A 23,033-nucleotide genomic window follows, 5' to 3' on the forward strand; every position below is an offset into this window, starting at 1 on the left:
TGTTTCCTACTCTCACTACAGATCACAATGTCATCTGCAAACATCGTAGTCCACGGGGACTCCTGTCTGATCTCGTCTGTCAACCTGTCTATCACCATTGCAAATAAGAAAGGGCTCAGAGCTGATCCTTGATGTAATCCCACCTCCACCTTAAACGCATCCGTCACTCCCACCGCAGACCTCACCGCTGTCACACTACCCTCGTACATATCCTGTACCACTCTTACATACTTCTCTGACACTCCCGACTTCCTCATACAATACCACAACTCCTCTCCTGTCATATGCTTTCTCTAAATCCACAAAGACACAATGCAACTCCTTCTGACCTTCTCTGTACTTCTCAATCAACACTCTCAGAGCAAACGTCGCATCTGTAGTGCTCTTTCCTGGTATGAAACCATACTGCTGATCACTAATCTTCACCTCTCTTAACCTAGCTTCCACTACTCTTTCCATAACTTCATGCTGTGACTGATCAGTTTAATCCCTCTGTTGTTACTACAGCTCTGCACATCACCCTTATTCTTAAAAATCAGTACCAAAACACTTTTTCTCCATTCCTCAGGCATCCTCTCACTTTCCAAGATTTCATTAAACAATCTAGTTAAAAACTCCACTGCCATTTCACCTAAACACCTCCATGCTTCCACAGGTATGTCCATCTGCACCAACAACCTTTCACGTTCTTTATCCTTTTCATAGCTTATCCTTACTTCCTCCTTGCTAATCCACTGCACTTCATGACTCACTATCCGCACATCATCCAACCTTCTCTCCCTCTCATTCTCTTCATTCATCAACCCCTCAAAGTACTCTTTCCATCTGCTCAACACACTCTCCTCGCTTGTGAGTACGTTTTCCTCATTATCCTTTATCACCCTTACCTGCTGCACATCTTTACTAGCTCGGTCCCTCTGTCTAGCCAATCGGTACAGGTCCTTTTCTCCCTCCTTAGTGTCCAACCTTTTATATAACTCTTCATATGCCTTATCCTTAGCCTTCGCCACCTCTCTCTTTGCCATGCACCTCATCTCCTTATACTTTTGTCTACTTTTTTAATCTCTTTGACAATCCCACTTCTTCGCCAACCTCTTTCTCTGTATACCTTCCTGTACTTCTTCATTCCACCACCAGGTCTCCTTATCCTCCTTCCTCTTTCCAGATGTCACACCAAGCACCCTTCTAGCCATCTCTCTTACTAGCTCTGCTGTAGTTACCCAGCTATTCGGTAACTCTTCACTGCCACCCAGTGCCTGTCTTAACTCTTCCCTGAATATCACCTCATAATTACCCTTTTTCAATTTCCACCATTTGATCCTTGGTGCTGCCCTCACACTCATCCTCCTATTCTTGATCACCAATGTCATCCTACAAATCACCATCCTATGCTGCCTAACTACACTTTCCTCTGCCACCACTTTACAGCCTCCAATCTCCTTCAGATTGGCCCTTCTTCATAAGATATAATCCACCTGTGTGCATCTTCCTCAACTCTTGTATGTCACCCTATGCTCCTCCCTCGTTAAAATTCATATTCATCACAGCCATGTCCATCCTTTTCACAAAATCCACTACCATCTGACCTTCTGCATTCCTTTGCTTAACACCATACCTACCCATCACTTCCTCATCCCCTCTGTTCCCTTCACCAACATGCCCATTAAAATCTGCTCCAATCACCAGTCTCTCACCCTTGGGTACAGTCATCACCACTTCATCCAACTCACTCCAAAATTTTTCTTTCTCATCCATCACACACCCAACTTGTGGAGCATATGCACTAGCATTCATCATTACACCATCAATTTCCAGCTTCATAAACATCACTCTATCCGACACTCTTTTCACCTCCAAAACACTCTTAGCATACTGTTCCTTCAGGATAATGCCTATACCATTTCTCCTCCCATCCACACCATGATAAAACAATTTGAAACCGCTTCCGATACACCTAGCCTTGCTCCCCTTCCATCTGGTCTCTTGCACACACAATATACCAACAGTCCTTCGGTTCATCATATCAGCTAGCTCCCTCCCTATACCAGTCATACTGCCAACATTCAAAGTTCCGACCATCACTATCACAGTCCTAGTGTTTACCTGCCTTCAGGCATGCCTTCTGCCTCTTCTCCTCCTTCAGCCAATAGTAGCCCAATTTCCGCCAGCATCCTGTTGGCCAACAGTACTGGTGGTGGTCGTTGTTAACCCGGGCCTCAACCGATCCGGTATGAATTTCTGTACAGTTTTCTGCATATATGTGGCAAAATTTTATGCCAGATGCCCTTCCTGACACAACCCTCCTCATTTATCCAGGCTTGGGACCGGCACAAAGAAATGCACTGGCTTGTGCATCCCCAGTGGCTGGGTTTACACAGACACAGACAGACTAAAGTCCCTGTAACTATACCCTGCATCATATAGACTTCTTAGAAGAGAATTATGCCTGGCCTACAGAGCAATCCAAGACTCAACCCTAATGAATGAACTTGCTGTATATCCGTAAATCAAACAGGACTAGGGCTACCTGTTCCAGGGACCCAAATATGAACTGCAACTTAAATAGGATATGCTGGAGGGACAGATTAATATCCCAGTGACTCATGCATCTTTGCACAGGCTATTAGTTCATGTGAAACAGAACACCTCTATGACACTGTTCAAGAGGAACCTGGACAAGTTAATGGGGCACTGTAAATTCTTACCGGTGATAGAGCCCACAACCCTCCTGCACAAGGGCAGTCATCACTAAAATGCCATCCTGGGTATTTACTAGCATTTCTATGGTATTACATTGGGATGAAACAGCTACACTTAAAATGACCTCCGGGGTCAACAGCCTGGTAATCTCCTATGATCACCTAGGACAAATCTACATAACTGGAAAAAGATAAGACAGGATTATCAGAGCTCAAGATGGAGATCAGTGCTTATCACCAGGAATACACAAATTCACCACTTCACAAACTGGATATGTGTTGACTGCACATAATTAACAGCAAATATAGTCAATCAAAATGTCACAGCATGGTTTCTAATGTTCCAGGTGTTTATAGCCAATAGCTCCAAGTGTGAGTAGCGGAAGAAAAGAAAGGTAACACTAGTCTGTCATTAGCTACTGCACATTATGGATGTTTCCTCTTTATCAAACAGTTGTATAACTGTGGAGCTAACACAAAATTTAAGGGGGCGATGGGGTGAAACATCCTTACATTTCCCCACTTTACAAGTGTGGTAGTAAAGCCCCCCCAGCTGGTATGAAGAGGGAAATGAAGCCTCCCTCTCCCTCAAGATATATTTAGGTATTATTTTGAGACTTTTTTTGTAGTTCCAATAGTAGTGCTCTGAATTTTATTATTTTTTTTTTATATACATTTTTCATAAAGCCAGTTGTCACTGAAGGTCATGAATCCCTAATCACATGGGAAAAAGGAAAGCTTCTTTCCTTTCTAAACTGGATTAACAATGGGAGAATGAAGGACTGGGATCAGTTAATGAATATTCAACCAACAGAAATGAAACAATTCCCTAAGTTAATAGAGCAAGATGTTCCAAGACATTTCATCTTTTAATACCTGCAGTTCAGGAACAATATGCCTACACTACAATATTTTATTCTACAAAGGACTGTCCCACATCTGCTCTATTATCACTTTCCCTCAGTTATTATTAAAATGTCAGACTTACCTGAATATGCTCCCACTTGGACAGGAGCTGCCTTAGATCAACTGGTGCCCTAGGCCAGCATCAAGTTCCAGTACCCCTAAGTCTCTTTTGCAGTGCATGAAAAAGTCACTTCTTTCAGATAATACTTTTTTTTTTTTTTTTTTTGAAAAGCAGAAACATGTCCTTTGCTCCCTGGTGTGCCAGCTTCAGAAACCTGCTGCTCATCCACAACTTGATCCAGCAGAGATAAAGAGTTTGCTACCTGCTCTGCAGATTTCCAAGGGAAACTTTCCAAGACTGCCATGGACAGTCTTGGATTTATGAAAGACTTGGCTCCACTTGGAAAATTAATTTTGATGTTGGCTGAGTACAGTAGCTTGAACAGAATTCCTTTAAGTTTACAAAGCCTTCAGATTAGGATGAAAGCTGCTCTATTATGACAGGTTGATGTGGACCAGTATTGATTTATAAACACACACACCTCCTGTGACACTGCCAGCCCAACTATCTGGAATTTTGTAAATAATTCTATGTAATTTGTGAATATTGATATGATTTATACAGAACTGTGTGTTATGTACTGACCTTCAAGAATGTAACCACAACCCTGCTGGAACATAGAAGATTAATTTACAAAACTTCAAGAAAATAAGTTGAAATTAAGTGCTTTACGGTTGTGATATAAAAGTTAGTTTCAATGCAGCAAGGAGACAGGATGTCCATAACTAAGGTGCCTTCTCTGCATTGTTTTTTAAGTGTTTTATGACTTTCAAGATCTGCAAACTTCTGAAGGCTATGTATTCTCACAAAGAGCTGCTAAATTCTGCTAAGCTTCTGTTTAACCTGGGAACTGGTAAGGTGACAGAGTAATGTCATCCAAGCTACCCAGCAGTAATGTTTGATACAAATTTAAGAACTCTCTCAGAGAGAGACTGTGCATTTTGAATTTTGTCTTTGACCTAGCAAGAACATCTACTCATCATCTGCACTTGGCTGTCTGTAAGAAAGATTCAGGGCATAGTATCTATTTTAGACATACATAGGAATATAGCAAATATTAGTTTAGATGTTTTCTATATTTAAGACGGTCTTACAGTGTTGTTTTGAATATTTCCTGTGATTTTGAACTCTGAAGTAACTGTGTTGGATTTACTGGGTATTGTCTTGTTCTTTTATTATTTATTAATTATATTTAAATCTATCGTTGTGGCTGATATTTGTGAGACATATTTAAGCTCAGAGTACTTGCATATGTATTTGGCGACACTGTACAGGCCACTCCTAAATAGTCTAGCGCTTGGTCAAAACTACCATTTGGATTTAGTAACATTACACAGTAGGATTAGACACCCTTTTGTAAAGGCCTTAAAGCAGCTGATAAGGGATACTAGTGGTAGTGATAACTACCTTATAGTCTGGGCATAAGGGGGCATAGCTAGTAAACGTGTGCCAGCCTTTCCTAGGTGTGTGTGTGTTTTTGTGTGCACGCGTGTGTGTCAGCTACTTGGGGCAGGGACACGAAGCACTGGTTGGACAGTGAGAGTGCTGGGAGGACTTGGCTTGGAACCCTGGCTAAGGACTCAACTCTATAGCTGTGCCAGTGGAGAGTCTTATTGGGGATCTGGAGAGAGAGGGAGAAACCAGCCCCAGACTGACTGTGATTTGTGTGTGCTCTTAAGGGAATTTGCACTTTGCTTTATGTGTACTTGTCATCCTCCCATTGTGTACATCCCTCACTGTTGCCAATGGTGAGGATTGAGGCGCCTTGATTACTGGGCCAGTGCAGGGACGTCACACCTCCATACTCTAATCTAAGTACATTTCCAGAATAGTGTTAATATTCTCTCTTTTATGGCAAAATGTAGGTAAATAGATCACTCTAAGTCCTGGCTGCCTTTGCTCGTTCTCCATGCAGTTTGGATGGCACCCTTAAGTTGGATTTCCTCCTCAGGCGTCAGAGTCCATAACATCAATTATTTGATAACATATATCCTTTGCAGTACCTTTCTTCCCACCTTCCTGAATGCTACTTATTTTAAAGTTCTTCCTTCTAGCACAATCCCCATGACCAACCATTACACCTTCCTTCAGACTCAGTTAACTTCCAAGGTGGCAACCCCGGTCTTAAGCTCCTAATTTTCCTGCAATATTCTCTGCAGTGTATCTGTATTTTCATTTACAACCTGTCACATCATTACTATCTCTCTCATTATCTTTCATATATTCTTCCAATCTAGTACTCATTTTCTTCATCCCCATGAAGACGTCTTTTAAAGTCGCCACTTCATAACTGGGATCCAATTTACTTGGAGGCTATGATGTGCTGGCCACATCCTTTTTAGGCTATTACTTCCCTCCTCTTCTTCAGCTCCACTTTTATTTTCCTGTCCTGATATTCACCTTCAGCCTGACTTCAGGAATACACTCCTACATATCAGATTCCAATACTTTGTGCATTGTTTTTTACACCATTTACCCATTATCCAATGGAGGAGGGAGAGAACGAAGAAACAAGTCTTATATCGCCCACACCATTATCAGAAGTTGAAGAAAATCATCCTAATCTAACAAACTGAAATACTATACTTGAAAGAAAAAAGAAAGTCTGTTGCAACAGAAGATAGTAGTTTTAATTAACCTTGTTTCAGACCATTTCCATCTTGATCTGCAAACTTCCCTCCTTTTTTCTACATGTTTTGTAAATTGCTTTTAGTCCGAGAGGTGCAGTTTTTCTTTTTATGTAGTTACAAAGAACATAAAATATTAAATTAAATCACCAATAAGATGGTATTGCTGTTAAAAATTATTTTTTTTAAAATGATACAATTACACAAATGCAAAGTTTTGGACAAAAAATTTAATGCCTGATATAACTTCACACACTACATTTCTGTGCTTAATTATAGCTGATTCCAACTCCATTAGCTGTGGCTCCCTCTCATCATCATCAGCAGCCCCCTTTTTCCCACTTTTTTCTACATGGGGTCGGGGTATCATGTTAAATGTCGCCAGCTCTCTCGATTTAGTGCCACACTCCTGCCTTTTTCAACACTCATGCCTGACTGTCGCAGATCTTCTTTCACACAATCCAGCCAACTCTTTGCTGGACATCCTCGCTTCCTCTTACCTTCTTCCTGTCTGTCCCAAATCTTCCTCACCAGATTGTCTTCTGCCTTTCTGTATGTGTAAAAACCACCATAATCTGTTCTTTTTGATCTTTTCTGCAACTGGAGCTACTTTGGCCTCTGCTCTTATGTCCTCATTTCTTCGTATGTCCCACAGTGTGCAACCAACCACTATCTCAGGCACTTCATTTCATCAACTCTAGCTTCTTCAACTGTTCTGCCTTTACTGACTAGATTTCTGAACAATATAGTAGTACTGGTCACACCACTGTTTTGTACACCTTACTTTTCAGCTTCTTTGGCATTCTTCTGTCATAGACTACAACTGAAATTATATGCCCCTCTGATTCTAGCTTTGACCTCTTCATTCAGACTTCCTCTCTCCTTAGCCACCCCTCCCAGTTACCTGAAGCTGTTTACCCGTTCCACTATCTTCCCATCTATGTCCCTTTGCCATTACCTCCATCTTATCTGTGCTTAGTTTCATCCCATGTGCCTTCAGTTTTGCATTCCATTCTCCTATCCTGTGCTGAAGTTCTTGCTCCGATTCTGCCTGTGATGTCACACTGTCTGCATACAGCAACTTTGTTGATCTGTCCCCTCTGACCTGCTTACTAATGTAATCCATCACCAGTATGAACAGCAGTGGGCTCACAGCTGTCCCTGACGTACACCCACTCCCACCAGGAACCCCTATGTGAGGCCGAACACTGTTCGTACTTGAGTCATTGTGTCCTTGTACACAGCCTGCACTAATTCTACCAATGTTTCTGGGACTTCAAACCACAGCAGTACTGCTAAGATCAGCTCTCCTGGGACCTTGTCATATGCTTTCTCCAAGTCTAGGAATGCCCAACTGGACTCTCTCCTAATCTCTAGCTTCATCTCAGGTATCTGTCTCACTGCAAACATCAGGTCAATTGTGCTGCATTCTGAACTGAATCCGAACTGCTCATCTCCCATCTTACATTCTACTACTCTGTGTCTCCATTTATCAAGCACCCTCTCCAGAACTTTCATGCAATGTGATATGAGTTTGATGCCTCTGTACTGCCCACAATCGTGAATGTCCCCTTTGTTCTTTCACAGTGGCATGAGTATGCTTATTCTCCAGTCATCTGGGACATGCCTTTCTCTCCAGACTGCTACAAGGACCCTCAAAAGCCATTTCTCCCCTACCTCACTCAGTATCTTTTACTATATCTACTGTGACCTCATCTGAGCCTGCTGCTTTCCCTGACTTCCTTTTCCTTAGTACTGTTCTTACTACTTCTAGGGTGGGCTCCTCCTCTTCTCCCATTGTATGCTGTTTCTGGGGCAATATAGCTTTGTGTTTTTTTGTTTTTTTTTTTTTCATTCAGAAGCTGCTGGCAGTACTCCTTCCATCTGCCTTTGATGTCCTGTGGACTGGTGAGCAGGTTGTTGCTGGCATCCCTTATGAAGGGTGTCTGACTATCTTTATCTTTCTGTCTTTGCCTTGCAACTTAATATAGTTTGTTTGTGCCACTTACTGAGTCACTTTCCAAACACTGGTAGAGTGCCTCCAATGCCCTATTCTTTGCTATTGCAACTTCTTTCTTAGCTTCTTTGTTAGACAAACAGCAGTCCTTCCTAGCCTGGTCAGTCTTTTCTATCGTCAACTTCTTCTTGAACTCCTCCTTTCTTTTGATGACTTCCTGGACTTCTGCATTCCACCACCAGCTTTCCTTACGTACCCTATTTCCAAACCTGGCATGGCCACATATCTTTCCTACAGTCCTAACACATGATGTTTTTAGGCACTTTTATTCTTGTTCAACTCCACCTGTTTTCTCCTCTTCTTGGGGTGCCAGAGCCCCGAGTAATTACTTGACCTGCTGTACCTTCTCTCCAGTCAACTTCCAGGTCTTCAGCCTGGTCTCTGTTGACCTTAGCGCCTTCTGTGGCCAGTGCTTGCAGCTGATTGTGGCACCTAGTGGTTTATGCTGTGGGCCACCTATTTCACTGGGGATGACATTGCAATCATGGATTCTACCCCAGTGCCTTTTCCTTACTAGGAGGAAGTCTACCACAGTTGCATGTCGGCTGTTCTTGTATATGATCTTGTCAGTGCCTCTCTTTCTGAACCATGTGTTGGCTATAAAGCCATTTGCCACGCAGAAGTCTAGAATGGCCTCTCCTTTATTCCTGTTGCCCCACCCATGTGGACCCAGGCAGTCCTCACATCCTATTCTGTCTGTCCCGATATGTGCATTTAAGTCACCCATTATCAACACCAATTCATGTTGTCCTGCTTTATCTAGTAGGTCCTGCAACTGCTATATGAATGCACTCTTATCCTCACTATCACAAACCTGCTGTAGGGCATAGGCTGAGATTATGAGTACTGCCCTATCATCACACTGGAGTCTGACTGCCATGAGTCTGTCATTAATTCTGATGATATCCCTCACTGCCTTCAGAAGCCTCTCTCTCACCACAATTCCTACACCATTTCTAGCCTCTCCCCTTCCTGAGTAGTAGAGTCTGGATCCCAAGCCAAGTGGCTTTGCTGCACTGCCCTTCCATATTGTCTCTTGGATACACAGGATATCCAGCCTCCTCCATATCATCATGTCATCCACTTCCAAGCTGCATCTTGTCAGTGAACCTACATTAAGTGTAGCAATTCTCAATTCATGTTTGGCAGGTTGGTTGGTTTTATGTTCAGCTTTTCCTCAACAGAGCTATCCTAGGTAACCCAGGCTGGGCAACTACACACCAGCCATCCAGTAGCTTACTGATCCAGGGTTGTTGGGCTTTATGGCAGGCGCACATTGGCCAACAGGAGCACATACACCCATCTCACCGTTAGCATGGGTCCCTGGCGTGGGTTGGAGTAGGCCAATTCTTCAACCCACTTATCACCAGTAAAGAAAAAGTGTGTAAGAACTTACCATAACCACAGATTTCCTTCTCTTCCATGTTGCAGTATTCTGCATATAGGTTTACCCTTCTAGTCTCGCATATGTACGGCCAGTATCCAAAAGCTTTCAGTCCCTCCTAGATGTGAGAGACGTCAGGTCTAGATGACTGAAGGCCCCAGTCAGAGCCAATCCTAATAGAGCAATGCCAAGTCACTGGCATCCAGAGAGGGAAACATAGCAGATAAGAGGGGAAGGAGGGAGGGTAGGAATATTGCAACATGGAAGAGAAGGACATCTATGGTTATGGTAAGTTCTTGCACAACTTTTCTATGTTCTTCTATTCCTGTGTTGCAGTATTCTGCATATGGGTGAGTGCCAAAGATCACTGAGAAAGGGTGGTTGGTATGCAAGCAGACTCCAGGAACCCATGCAGGATAGCCCTAGCAAACCCGGCCCTGGACCTAGAGATGTGGTCTAGTTTGTAGAGTTTGGTAAAGGTATGAACTGAAGACCAGGATAGAGGAGGTGTCCAGGCCCTTGAAGAAAGCCCCTGAGGATGCCATGTATCTAGTGGAGAGGGCTCTTACTGTACCCTAAAGTGATTTACCATGGTGCTGGAAACAGAAGGTAATGGCCTTGGAGATCAAAGTTGATATAGTCTGTTTGGACACAGCCTTCCCTAGTGCTTTAGGGTGGAAAGATATCAAAAATTGGTCTGGTCAGTCTTTCTGACAGACTTATTGCTATGGAGGTAGAATCTAATTTGTCCATGAACATCCAGGGAATGAATTAGTCTTTCACTTCTTCCTTGTGGGTTTGGATAAAAGCAGGCAAGTGGATGCCCTGATTGAGAGACAAGTCACTGACTACCTTGGGCATGAACGATGGATTTGTCCTGAGGGTAACCCTGTCCTTATGAAAGACGAGAAAGGAGGGGGGGGTAGCCGTTAGTGCCCTGGAGCTCTGATACTCTTCTGGTTGAAGGGATAGTCACTAGAAGGACGGTCTTCCAGGTGCAAAGCTTTAGGGAAGCTTGATTAGCAGGCTCAAAGGGTGGCAGTGTAAGCTTCTCCAGCACATAGTTGAGATTCCAAGGAGGAGGAGTAGGTTTGGGCGGGGGGGGGGGGTCTGAGATGCAGGACCCCTTTGAGAATGAGCTTTCGAAAGGAGCCTGGATGCCAAGGGGGATCCATGGGTAGGCATTCAGAGATAACAGACAGTTGTGCCTTAATACATGAGTAGGCCAAGCCAGTCTGAAGTAACTCTCTCAAATGAGACAGTACTAGGGGGATGTTGCTGGTAAGCAGATCCAGCTGCTTATTTTGACACCAAGTAATGAACCTTTTCCATTTAGACAGGTAAGATTTTCTAGTGTTAGGTTTCCTAGCCTCCTGCAGGACATTGAGCACGTCCTTATTGTAAAGGTGTCTGTATGGGGTCAGATGTTTATCCGCCACTGGGTCAGGTGTAGCAGCTGCCACTGTGGGTGGATTAAAGATCCCTTGCGCTGTGTGAGAAGGTCCACTCTTTGGGGTAACTTGTGGTGATTGCCCTTGGACAACTGAAGGTGTAAGGGGAACCAATGATGTCAGGGCCAGTTGGGAGTCACCAGCAAGATTTTTGGATTGTCCTGCTGAATCCATAGCAGGACCCTCTGAATGATAGGGAAGGGGGGAATGCATAAAGTTACTTCCCCTTCCATGAGACAGAGAAGTTATTCCTGGTGCAATATTCAGGAAGTTGCCAGTTGTTGGCGGAGGCAAACCGGTCTATTTGAGGTGTACCCCATCTGTGGACCATGTCCAGGAAGATATCCCTGTGAAGTGTCCATTCGTGATTGTGCTGGTTCTGCTCAAAAATATGCTTGGGAGTTGTGCAGAGAGGGAATGTATGCTGCTTTCAGGGTAATTCCCTGGGAAGTGGCTACTTCCCACACTAGTATAGCAAGTCTGCATAGTAGGTAGGACTTGGTCCTTCCTTATTTGTTGATATACCACAGGACTGTGGTGTTGTCCACGTATATCAGAAGAGATCCCTTCCGAAGGAAAGGAGTGAATGCCTGAAGGGCTAGGAGGATTCCCCTCATTTCCCTGGCATTGATGTGTTCTGTTTTCTGCCTGCATGTCCACAGGCCTTGAACTTTTTTAATGGCCGAGAGTGCGCCCCCCCCTAGGTCTGAGGCGTCGGTATGCATGACCTGAGAAGGTTGAAGTGGTTGGAGGGGGAGTCCTGGGTTGAGATTCACCTGGGCCAACCACCATAAGATCTCTTGTTTTAGGCATGAAAGCAAAGGCACAAGGCATTCCAGTGAGTGGTTGTGCAGCTTCCAGACAGCGTAGGTACGACTGCAGTTTTGTAACTGAGCTAGGGATAGCATGGGAAAGGTAGCTGCCATGTAACCCAGCAGCTTGATGTACTGCCTTGCAGTCAGATGAGGGGAGAGTAGAATCCCTTGCAGGTTCTCTGTAAAAGAACTAACCTTTGCTGGGGGCAGGTATGCCTCCATCAAGTCTGTGCAGATTCTGCACCATACGAACACAATGTCTTTGGTCAGTGTGAGGTTGGACTTTGGGAAGTTTATTTGGAACCCAAGAGCCTGTAGGAGAGACACCACAAACCGGTTATGGGTTAGGAGTGTTTTCTGGATGACAGCCTGTAAAAGCATGTTGCCCAGGTATGGGAATATTTGTATCCCTTTTGTCCTTCAAAAGGCCATTACCAGAGCCAGGCATTTGGTGAAGACTCTGGGTGGGGCTGAAAGTCGAAAAGGCAAGGCAGAGAAAGTGGGCCTTAGAAACTCGGTAGTTTTCGAAAGAATGGTAGACGTGAAAGAAGTCATCGGTTTGTGTCAGGGTACTTCGCTTTAGAAGACTTCAGCTTCAGTTCGAAAGACAAAACTCAGGTAGTGGTCACCTGGCACTCATGCGAACTGCTTCTGCTTCGGGCTCCTCAGCAAGAAAGACTGATGTAATGGCGTTGGCTGCCTTACTTTACACTACTGCAACCGAAGCAGAAATACTAAGCCTCTGGTATTCGGGCCGGCCGAGGGCTACCCTGGCAGGGATAACCCAAACAAACATGAAGATCATCAACATTTGTGCTGTAACTGAGATCTGGTTTAAAGTGGCAGAAAGCACCCCTGCACTACCAGGCTATAACTCATTCCACACCTTTCAGCCCTGAAACATGGACTGAAACTCCAAAGGCGGTGGTGTCTCCATATTCATAAAGGATATGCACACCTCCAGACTAGTAGCCCAGCATAATGCATCTGAAATACTTCAGGTCATAGCTGCTATAGGTCCTCAACCATGTCCCTAGACTTTCACTCCACGTTCCTACACACCCTGGAATCTATCAATGTCGAACCCAACACTCTCATACTAGGAGACTTCAACTACCCTCCATCAACTAGGAAAACTACTCTAGCACCAAGGCACTGGCCCAACACTTCCTGGAATTCATCAATTCCAATGTCCTGGACCAGCTCATTCTTACCCTCACTAGAGGAAGCAACATCCTTGACCTGGTTATTACTAACATGGGCAACTGTTGCTCTACACCAATAGTCAATTCCTCCCAGGTTAGATCCAACCACAAACTAATCACTATAGAAATCCACATCTCACCCCCCGTAAAGGTATCCACCATGAAAAACTTCTCTAATGCTGACTTTGGACTTCTAAAAACAAAGACGGCTAACTTCACGGCACCCATGCCAATGGAAAACAGATGCATGACTGCCAAATCATACACCAATGCACTGTACAAACACATACATAAATGCATGGAAATGGCCACATCCAACAGAACCAAGACGCTCTCCTCCAAAAAAAAGGAAGCCAGTCTGGTGGTCCCCTGTCATTAATGAAACTCTACAACAGAAAGAAGAAACTGTTGCAGAAAAAGGTGAAGTCCCAAGACTGGAAAAATTCCCTTATTAGCCTCAACAAAAAGTTGAAACCCCTCATTTCCTCCAAAGTCAGCTATGAAGGCAGAATTGTGGCAGACACTAAAAACAACCACAAAGCCTTCCTTAGTTATATCAAGAATCTACATGGCAATACCCAGATTTGCTCTGAATTACTGCACGATGGTACCTCTAATAATGAGCCAACAGATATTGCCAGCATACTGTCCAACAGATTCAGTGCCAACTTTACCTTCTCTCTCCCCAAAAGGACCAATCTCAATACCGGAAGAATGCCAGGCACCCTGCATTACTACAGCACAGGTTAAAGCTGCATTGTCTACAGCCAAGAATACAGCTTCCATGGGACCCGACAATATCCCTGGCTGTGTTCTACATGAATTAAAAAGTGAACTGGCACAACATCTGTGTCCTCTGTTAACTCACAGCCTCACCTCAGGCTTTGCCCCTACCGAATGGCGCACTGCTAGTGTCATCCCTCTCCATAAAGGAGGAGTGACTACAGACTCTAAAAATGATTGCCCCATTAGCCTGACGAGTCTGATATGTAAGGCTATGGAGAGCATCATCATGGACCTAATTAACAAGGATATAGGGAATCTCCAAACTCTAGACCCACGCAATTTGGTTATGTGACAGGTAGATCATGCCTGCTCAACCTGGTTGACGTCTTTGAGTCAGTCACCAGAGCGGTGGTTGAAGGTAAGGCAGTTCATACAGCCTACCTCGATCTGGCCAAGGCCTTTGATACCACTCCTCACTCAGGAATTATTGATAAACTCACCAAACTAGGCATGAACCCCTATATCGTTAGGCGGGTTGCAAATTGGCTCACAGATAGAACACACAGTGTGAAAGTAGCGGACTCCAAGTCAGACTGCCCACCAGTCACAAGTGGAGTCCCAGAGGGAATGGTCCTGGGTCCTCTCTTGTTTGGCATCTACTTCTCAGAAGTCCTGGCCAACACGGAGTGACACTGGCTGACCAGATTTGCAGACGACTGCAAGCTGGGAGCCAGTATTAACTCCCCAAGTGATGCAGACATCCTACAGAAAGGCTTCACTGAGACCAATGACTGGTGTTGAAACCATGGCCTTAACTTTAATGACAAAAAATGTGTCGTCATCCCCTTTGGGAAAAACTCATTTCCCACTAATTACCACATCGATGGGAGCCCATTAACACTGAAGGCATTATAAGAGATCTGGGGACACAGGTTGACAGCAACCTCTCCTTCGACCACCACATTGCCACTGTGGTCAGAAAGTCCTTCTATGTGGCAGATCTCATTACCAAGGGTTTTGCATCCAGGAAGAGAGAGGTCATCATTTCTCTCTACTCTTCCCTCATTAGACCAATCATAGAGTATAATGTCCCATTCGGCATGTACCTCATTAGACACCTGCAGCAGCTGGAGAGCCCACAAAAGTACCTCATGAAGTGGATCCTAGGCCTTTAACACATGTCCTACATGGGCAGACTAAAAAAAAAACTCCAGCTATTCTCTCTCTCATATCGTCTAAGAGGAAATCTCTGCTTGACTTACAAAGCCATGTCTGACCCAGCTCTGTTAGAAATGCTTCATCTAAAGAAATCCCTATCCCTCCCCACCACACGCTCCAGATACCTCAACCTCATTACCACAATCAACAGAACATGCTGGAGGGACAGGTTCATAACCCAGAGACTGCCCATGCTCTGGAACAGACTTCCCATACATCAAGCAGGGCCCTCACTAGCCCTCTTCAAGATGAATCTAGATGAGTGGATGGGAAATAGAAAGTTCACCCTGGGGATCACTGCAGTGGCTCTACTTGATACAGGCACTGGGAACTAACGACGGGTGGCACAATGTCAGGGCACTTCTATGGGCTAGGCTTGTAAAGGCCCCAGGGCCATTAGCCTAGTACACACCTATGAATCTACAGAATATTTCCAAGATATGCTACAGCAGACAGGAAAAACCTACATGGACACAGGGAAGGCAAAATCCACACACAAAGAACCCTTCCTATGAACCAAACTGGAGAACCAGGAGTCATCAGGCAGCCATGTTAAATGCTGCACTATGCCACCATTATTCAACCAGTAAAATATTTGCTTCATGGTGACTTGGTCATTGTCAGGACTTTATATCACAGAGCCAGAGTTTGAATACCAGTTTAGATGCTAGAACAGCCCAATGAAGAAGGATTGGAGTAAGTGGCTAATGGCAGCTCACCCATCCTGAGCTAAGGCAGGGTGGTTCTGGTTGGCTTACTATCACCAAGCACGGAGAGGCTTGCACAGTAAAGAAACTGCAAGGACTCGGGGGAAGGGGTTATGGGCTTGGCGCTACCAAGTTTGTGACTGTAGCCCTCAATGTATGAGTGAAAGCACGCATGTGTATGAGAACAGCACTGTTGCCCCTGTGGTGATGCAGCTGCTCACAGTCACTAGAAGTAGTAAGGCTTAATAAGAAACAAGCTCATTGCCACTATCAGTAGATGCCAACAATGGCACAAAACCTCTACAGCTGCCTGAATGACAGCCCCCTTCTCGCAGCTCTTACTCCCATGCTAGTGGCTACCCACTGGCGGTGAAATGAATGCACATAAGACCAGTGATAGGGGGTACTGATGGTCAGTAGACACAGAGGAGAAAATTACCTAGAAAAAATACATAATTACTTCACATACAGTTGCTGCACCTTCAGCATAAGAATAAAGCCAAAAAATCTTTATTATCTACATATGCTACTGTCAATAATCCTGGAGGTGCGACTTGTAATTCTGGGTATCATGAACTTGCATCCAGTTGCATAAATAAACTTTGACCTTAAAGCAGCATATCACTCCTGTAGCTTTGGGGCTGTATTCAAATGTAAGTACAAAAAAAACAGAAAATAAAACAAATGGTAGTAGATCAGTACTACTGGCAGGACTGTAAAGGACATGCAATGCCTATCAGTGCGTACCACAAGGACAGACCAAATTGTTTTTACACAGACCTCCAAAATGATTAAAATACATGACAGAAGCAGTTTTAAGCTCTAGTTCACAATTTTTCTAATGATAATTAACCAATATATGGTCTTACATCAGTGCATATGGCTTTTAGCCCAGAGAAAGAACAAATAGGTGGCATAATAGCAAATAATGTAGCAATCTTAAGACTCATTAGTGATTTCTAAGGCTGAGACTGAACAATGACAGAATGCATTAAGTTTCCCATGAGTCCTACTTTGCCCAGACCTAATCATCACAAGAGAGCAAAACGTTTGCTAAGGTACCTTGAGAAGAGCAGCTGTACCATGTCGACAAGTGTGTGCTCCGCAGATTTTCTCAATAACTCTGTGAAGAGAAAAACAAATAACACAGGTGTCACTGTGCAGCGGGTGATATTATCAAGAGGCTCCTACAAGTAGACTTCTCTCAGACTTTTGTTGACTAAGGATTAAAGGAAATTTATTAAAAGCTGCTCTGAATTAACTCAGTATAAGGCCACCAAAGCAGAAGGTGGCGCTGCATAACTGTAAACAGATGCATCAAAGAGGGGAAAAGTAGTTCCCCACTAATGTACAGCTACTGATCATGTATGCCTTGGTACTCGGGCATGTAAAGGCAACAAATCCAAAATTAATGTAAACTCAAAACCTACTGGGTGGGAGTGATGATTAAATGTACATAACAGAGATGAAATGAATACAACACATCTATCCCTACACAATTTTACAAATAAAAAAGGTTGAATAATGTACAGAAGTTAGTAACAACTGGCATTCAGCAAGTATCAACAGTACAGCAGATTCACAAAGCAGCAGGACAGCAATTTTAAAGACATGATCAGAGAATGTCACAGTTAACATCATCACCTGAACCTAAAAAAACCTAAAAGTAGTATATCATGACAACTGAGAACTTGCTCTTTTATCATCAATGTTTAGAAATTGTTTGCTTTGAGGCTGAACTCAGAGCTGTTCTGCCAGAGGCTTATGCTGTCGTAAAGCATCACACTTGTGAGAGAGATCCCCTGACTTCAGAAAACAGACTCAAGCTTGCTACATACACCTCACAAACAAAAGCAGCAAATAGGTGACATGGTAGAAAGCAAAACAATCACTAAGACAGCATTCAAGGCACAAAACTGCTGTCATGGAAAGTTTGTTATATGCAGCTGCTTTATCTTCTCTGGGGATATTTCAATAAATAGATAAAATGAATACATGTGCACAGGCAACAAAAATGCAAATCAGTGTACACTACACATTTTCTTACTTGACAAACATCCCTGAATTTGGCTCAAAATTCTGCTCCTCATATAATTTCTGATTTTATAACAAAATAATAAAGGCTAGCGTGATCAATCTGTGCCACACAATACAGTCACAGATTTCTTGTCCTTCAAAAAGTAATGCATTTTAACAAAATTGACCTTTTCCTGAGAGATCAATAATTAAAACATGTTCCCTGGATTTAGACCTAGAGGAAGAAAGTTATGCAGTTGTTTGCATATTAATTAAAATAGGAACACGTTTATGAATCTGTTAGTAAGTAAAATAAATGGCATGCAGATATCTAAATAGTGCCAGTTTGTACACATCTTTCACCTTCATCCTATAAATGTCGCTGATAATACAAAGAAATATGATGTTAAGCTATGCATTTCCCAAAATATCACATTTCAAATCTGCAAATCACTGCTTCAGATTCTGAAAATGCGAATTGAAGCTCACACCTTTTACTTAAGTGGTATATATGGTCATACTGTATGTTACTTGAAATATCTTCAATAAAACATTAACCATTTGTAAATAAATGATCACTACTTCCATTGGTAGACAATGTTTTTTCCCCAGTATGTTCGCCCTGCTGCCTGACAATCATCCTATACCTTCAGACCAATCAGCTAATTCATTCCCCATCCTTCAAGCAGCTATTGGGGATCGTTTCAGAGATTTTACTTATGGCCCTAACCTCCCAATGTATGCTCAACTAAGCAGTAAAAGGGAATGTGCAATGGGCTGACCATGGTGGCTGTCCTTCACATCCAAAAAGCAGCTTGCTCTCAACCCTGAAGCATGGGAAGTAATGTCCTTGGTCTTCACTGGAGAAATCACACCTCCCTATCTGCTTTATCTTGTCTTCAACTCTATATCAACTAGCACACCAGACTCTAAGCATTACGGGTTTGCTTAGCTCTTAAAGACAGAGAAGTATTTTACAAATCCAGTTATATATGCACACGTAAAAAAACGCACATACTTTTCATCATCACAGACAGGTGCTCCTGAAAGCATCTCCATGCTTCCTAACAAACTTGTTTAATTCTTGTTTCTATGACTTAGATGGGGTGCCATTACCTAAACTGTAGGCATGCATATTAGTTTATTTTTCTCCACAAAATTCACTTATTAATGCTAAGCTAACTATAAAGGTTTGTGCATCCTTTCATTGTATCAGAATGATAATACAATACACATCTTCTGGCCCTCTCCTACCAGTCTAAAATTGTAGTTTGCCTTATTTGTTTGCTCTGTCATAAAGGGACCTTGCTATTTAGACAAAAACATTTCTGCTCAAAGAAATAAAATTAATATCTGGTCACCACCCTTTGTTGTGCAACTTAAATTCCTTTCAATCCGACACAACAGGCCTACTCTACCCTCCCTGAAAATGAGATCTGCCTCGGTCTTTTGGAATGGCTGCTCAGAATTTGTGGTGCTGACTCTAAGCTGCACATTTGGCTGAAAAAGATAGCCTCTTTGCATCAAAGTTTGCTATTTCAGCTGCAATGGCTGTATAAAAAACAACTAGTTTCTCTACTAGCATCACAAATCCATTCTTTTCCTAGAGAATGCTGTACACACATTCGGCATTTTATACAGCAAAGAACTGCTATCCTCTGAACCCTTGCTCATTTGCAGAGTTTCTAGATAATCTTTACAGGCATCACTACATGTAGAAAGTGCTTTGCTTCCAGCTGTCTGCCTTACACACATGATCTATTTTTCTCTGTAAATTTATGGCATTGCGTTGCTCAGAAAGACCAACTGCTATCTATGAAATTTTTTATCCTGCCTATTGCCACTATTTTTATTGCACTCACACCGCATTATAATTTGGGGTTTATACGAGCACACTAATGTGTTTCTTACCATCAGTTAACAGTTATAGTTTTGATACAGGCATAATAACCTTTAGCCTTGATAACTTCTTTGACCCTACAAATTCTGTTATGGACAACTGTAAATTTGTATACCTTTCATGTCAACTTGTTTTCTTTGAATGCCTTCTTTAATCACAGGCACACTGCTGACATCTGTGGTTTTCATAAAACACTTCAGGCATTTAAAAGTTTCAGGCTTGATCCACTAAAGAACACTAACTAGTTATTCAAAAGCCAATTTGTCTGAGACTACCTGTTGCCAAACATAGAGAAATGGACAGCTAGATTTTGGGGAAGACTTAAAGAGGCTTGCCAGGGTGGGAAGAAGGGAATGGGGTGGGGTTACAGTTTGTACATGGTCATCCAGACTTGTATGGCTGTCCTGGTTTCTGGGAAGTTCCCTCTCACTTTTTGACACTTTCCAGTCACTGTTTTTTTTGAACATCTGCTTGCCAGAATTCTGCTGGGTCTGCTTATTCTGCTTTTTATACAAAAGTCTTGATGAAGGTGGAAAACCTTAAACAATCTTGGAGAAGGAAGAATGAAAAATCTGAGTCACTCCTTCAATAAGTTTTCCTCTTCTATCAGACTTTTTCAGTCCCCCAGCAGCAGATGGTCCAAACACAACCACCCTATCCAAAGGGAAATTCAAAAATTCCATTATTAACATCCTCAGGTAAATTTTGAAAACATAACCACGCAAACCTTCTCAAACAGTTCCATTAGAAACTGCTTTGTATGAGGTATCAGCTGAGCGATAAGCATACTCCAAAGAATGTTTAACTACTTGATTTCCAGGATGGCTGCACACTGGGTAACAGCTTAATTTCAGCTCCCCCAGTGTGAAAACAGAAACGCAGACAGTGAACTTGTCTTTCTGGGTAAATTTCAGTAACTGGCTAGAAAGTGCACTGCCTGGATGCCAGCTAAAAATAAATTCAGAGAAGATGAAAGAAAATCAATCACAAAAGGTGAGGAGAAAACACAGACTGATAAGAATTCTTCAGCTGTTCAGCAAAAACTAGTGTAAGCTCCAGTTTTGGTGCAATACACGAATTCTACTAATCTAAAGGAAAAATAAGTCAAATGTACTCAGAGCTGATTAAAATAAAAAGAAACACTGAGGGAGTACATCAACTCAAATAACAAAAGGGTTGAAAAAATGGAAGAAGTTTAAACAGATATTCAGACGAAGTGATAAAAAGTACAGTTTTGTACCTACCATAAATGTAGATGTTCGAAGATCCACATTGCTGCAGTCCTAACACTTGGGCAGTCCGCTGTCCCAGTCGGCCCGAATACCAAAGTATAAGGCTGACGTCGGTCAAGGCGCATTTGTCTGACATCAGGATGTCAGGGTACAAATGCGCATGACCGACGTCATATCCTCAGTCTTTTCTTGCCCCAGATGTCAGAAGACCCTAAAAAGATAAGGCCAAAACCAAAAAACACCAAACACTCCTGTACCTAATATATGTACAATATATACAAATTTACAAAATAGAACCCCACCCACACAACCACCCCTAAACACAGAGGGAAGGAGGGAGGTAAATTGGACTGCAGCAATGTGGATCTTGAACATCTACATTTATGGTAGGTACAAAACTGTACTATGTTCTTCATCTCACATTGCTGCAGTCCTAACACTTGGGTAGAATCCCAAAGCAGAGGTAAGGGAGGATGGCTAAACTATAATGAAGCAGGAGCTGCCAAAATGCCCTGCAACACAGCAGTGGCAAAACCAGCCCTGGATTTAGAATAGAGAGGAAGGTGGTAATGCTTGGAGAAAGTATGCACTGAACTCCAAGTAGCTGCCTCCAAAATATCCTTAGTTGCCACCCCTTAGAAATGCTGTTGAAGTGGCAGTAGCCCTCGTGGAATGAGGCCTAATCCCAGCTGGAATCTCCTTGCCATGATGGGAATAACAGAATGCAATGCAAAACCCAATCCACTTAGATATAGTTTGTTTTGACACAGGCTTGCCCTGGGAACTCAAAGCAAAAGAAACAAACAACTGCTGAGACTGCCTAAAATCCCTAGTCCTGCTTAAATAATAACGCAACTGCCTGTGTACATCTAAAGTGTGCAAAATCTTTTCCCCTTATTTTGGGGATTTGCATAAAAGTAGGCAAATGAATAGTTTGGTTTAAAGCCACACTAGAAACCACCTTAGGCATAAATGAAGGATTAGTGCGTAATGATACCCTATCCTTATGAAAAATCAAAAAGGCTCAACCGCCATAAGGGCCTGCAATTCAGAAACCCTTCTTGCAGAAGTAATGGCCAACAAAAAGCAGTCTTCCATGACAAGTATTTCAATTCAGCAGTAGCCGAGGCTCAAAAGGTTGTAGAGTAAGTTTCTCCAACACAAAATTGAGGTCCCAAGCAGGAGTAGGAGCTCTATTGGGGGTCTTATATTCTTTGCCCCTCTAAGAAATTGCTTGAACAAAGGATGAGAAAACAATGGTGGGTCACAATCATAGTGAGCTGAAATTGCTGCAGCATGAATCTTAATGGAAGAGAAAGACAAACCTTTGTCCAATAACTCAGTAAGATATTGAAGAGCCACACTCAAATTAGGCTCAGAAACATCCAAATCCTTTGCTGCACTCCAAAATAAAAATCTCTTCCATTTTTCTGCATACACTTTACGTGTACTAGGCCTTCTGGCTTCCATAATCACATTCAAAACTTGTTGAGGAAGTTGAGACCTGCTGTGGTTCAAAACAGAATATGCCAGGCTGTTAGATGAAGAGAGTGAAGCTTGACATTGAAGAGATGACCGTCCCTCTGAGACAAAAGGTGTGGAATTAAAGGTAAAGGCCATGGAGGCTTCCTTACCAGATTCCACAGTAATGGGTACCAGTGTTGCCGAGGCCAATCTGGAGCTATCAAAATCATCCTTGGCTTGTCTTGTCTGACCTTTAGGAGTACCTTTGGGAGGAGAGGCAGAGGTGGAAAGGCATACACATGAAGATTTTCCCAACTGAATGAAAGAGCATCCACTTTCCAAGCTGTGTGATGAAACCTTTTTGTGCAAAACTTTGGCAGCTGGTGGTTTAGTGGAGAAGCGAACAGATCTATGTCTGGAGTTCCCAGGACACTGTCAATTGTCGAAATACATGAAGATCCAGTTTCCACTCGTGGGGATCCATGATTTGCCTGCTTAACACATCTGCTAAGGAGTCCTGTGCTCCTGGCAGAAACCTTGCCTGTAGATTTAGCTGCAAGCTGAGCGCAGTCTCCCACAAAATCATTGCTTGCCTGCATAGAGGA

The 23,033-nt window shown here is 43.0% G+C and overlaps 1 protein-coding gene across 5 annotated transcripts in view; it reads right to left on the reverse strand.

Moving 5' to 3' along the window:
• Window positions 1-23,033, reverse strand: part of GBF1 (golgi brefeldin A resistant guanine nucleotide exchange factor 1) — a 4,751,435-nt gene that overhangs the window by 3,492,851 nt on the left and 1,235,551 nt on the right. For all 5 annotated transcript variants that reach the window (XM_044055999.1, XM_044056000.1, XM_044055998.1 and 2 more), the window contains exon 7: window positions 16,879-16,939. In XM_044055999.1, coding sequence (XP_043911934.1) covers window positions 16,879-16,939 — 61 coding nt within the window. The remainder of the gene's footprint in view (window positions 1-16,878; window positions 16,940-23,033) is intronic.

This window comes from Protopterus annectens, chromosome 14.part0 (genome assembly GCF_019279795.1).
Source record: "Protopterus annectens isolate FY-2018-M chromosome 14.part0, PAN1.0, whole genome shotgun sequence".
Taxonomy (NCBI): Eukaryota; Metazoa; Chordata; order Ceratodontiformes; family Protopteridae; genus Protopterus; species Protopterus annectens.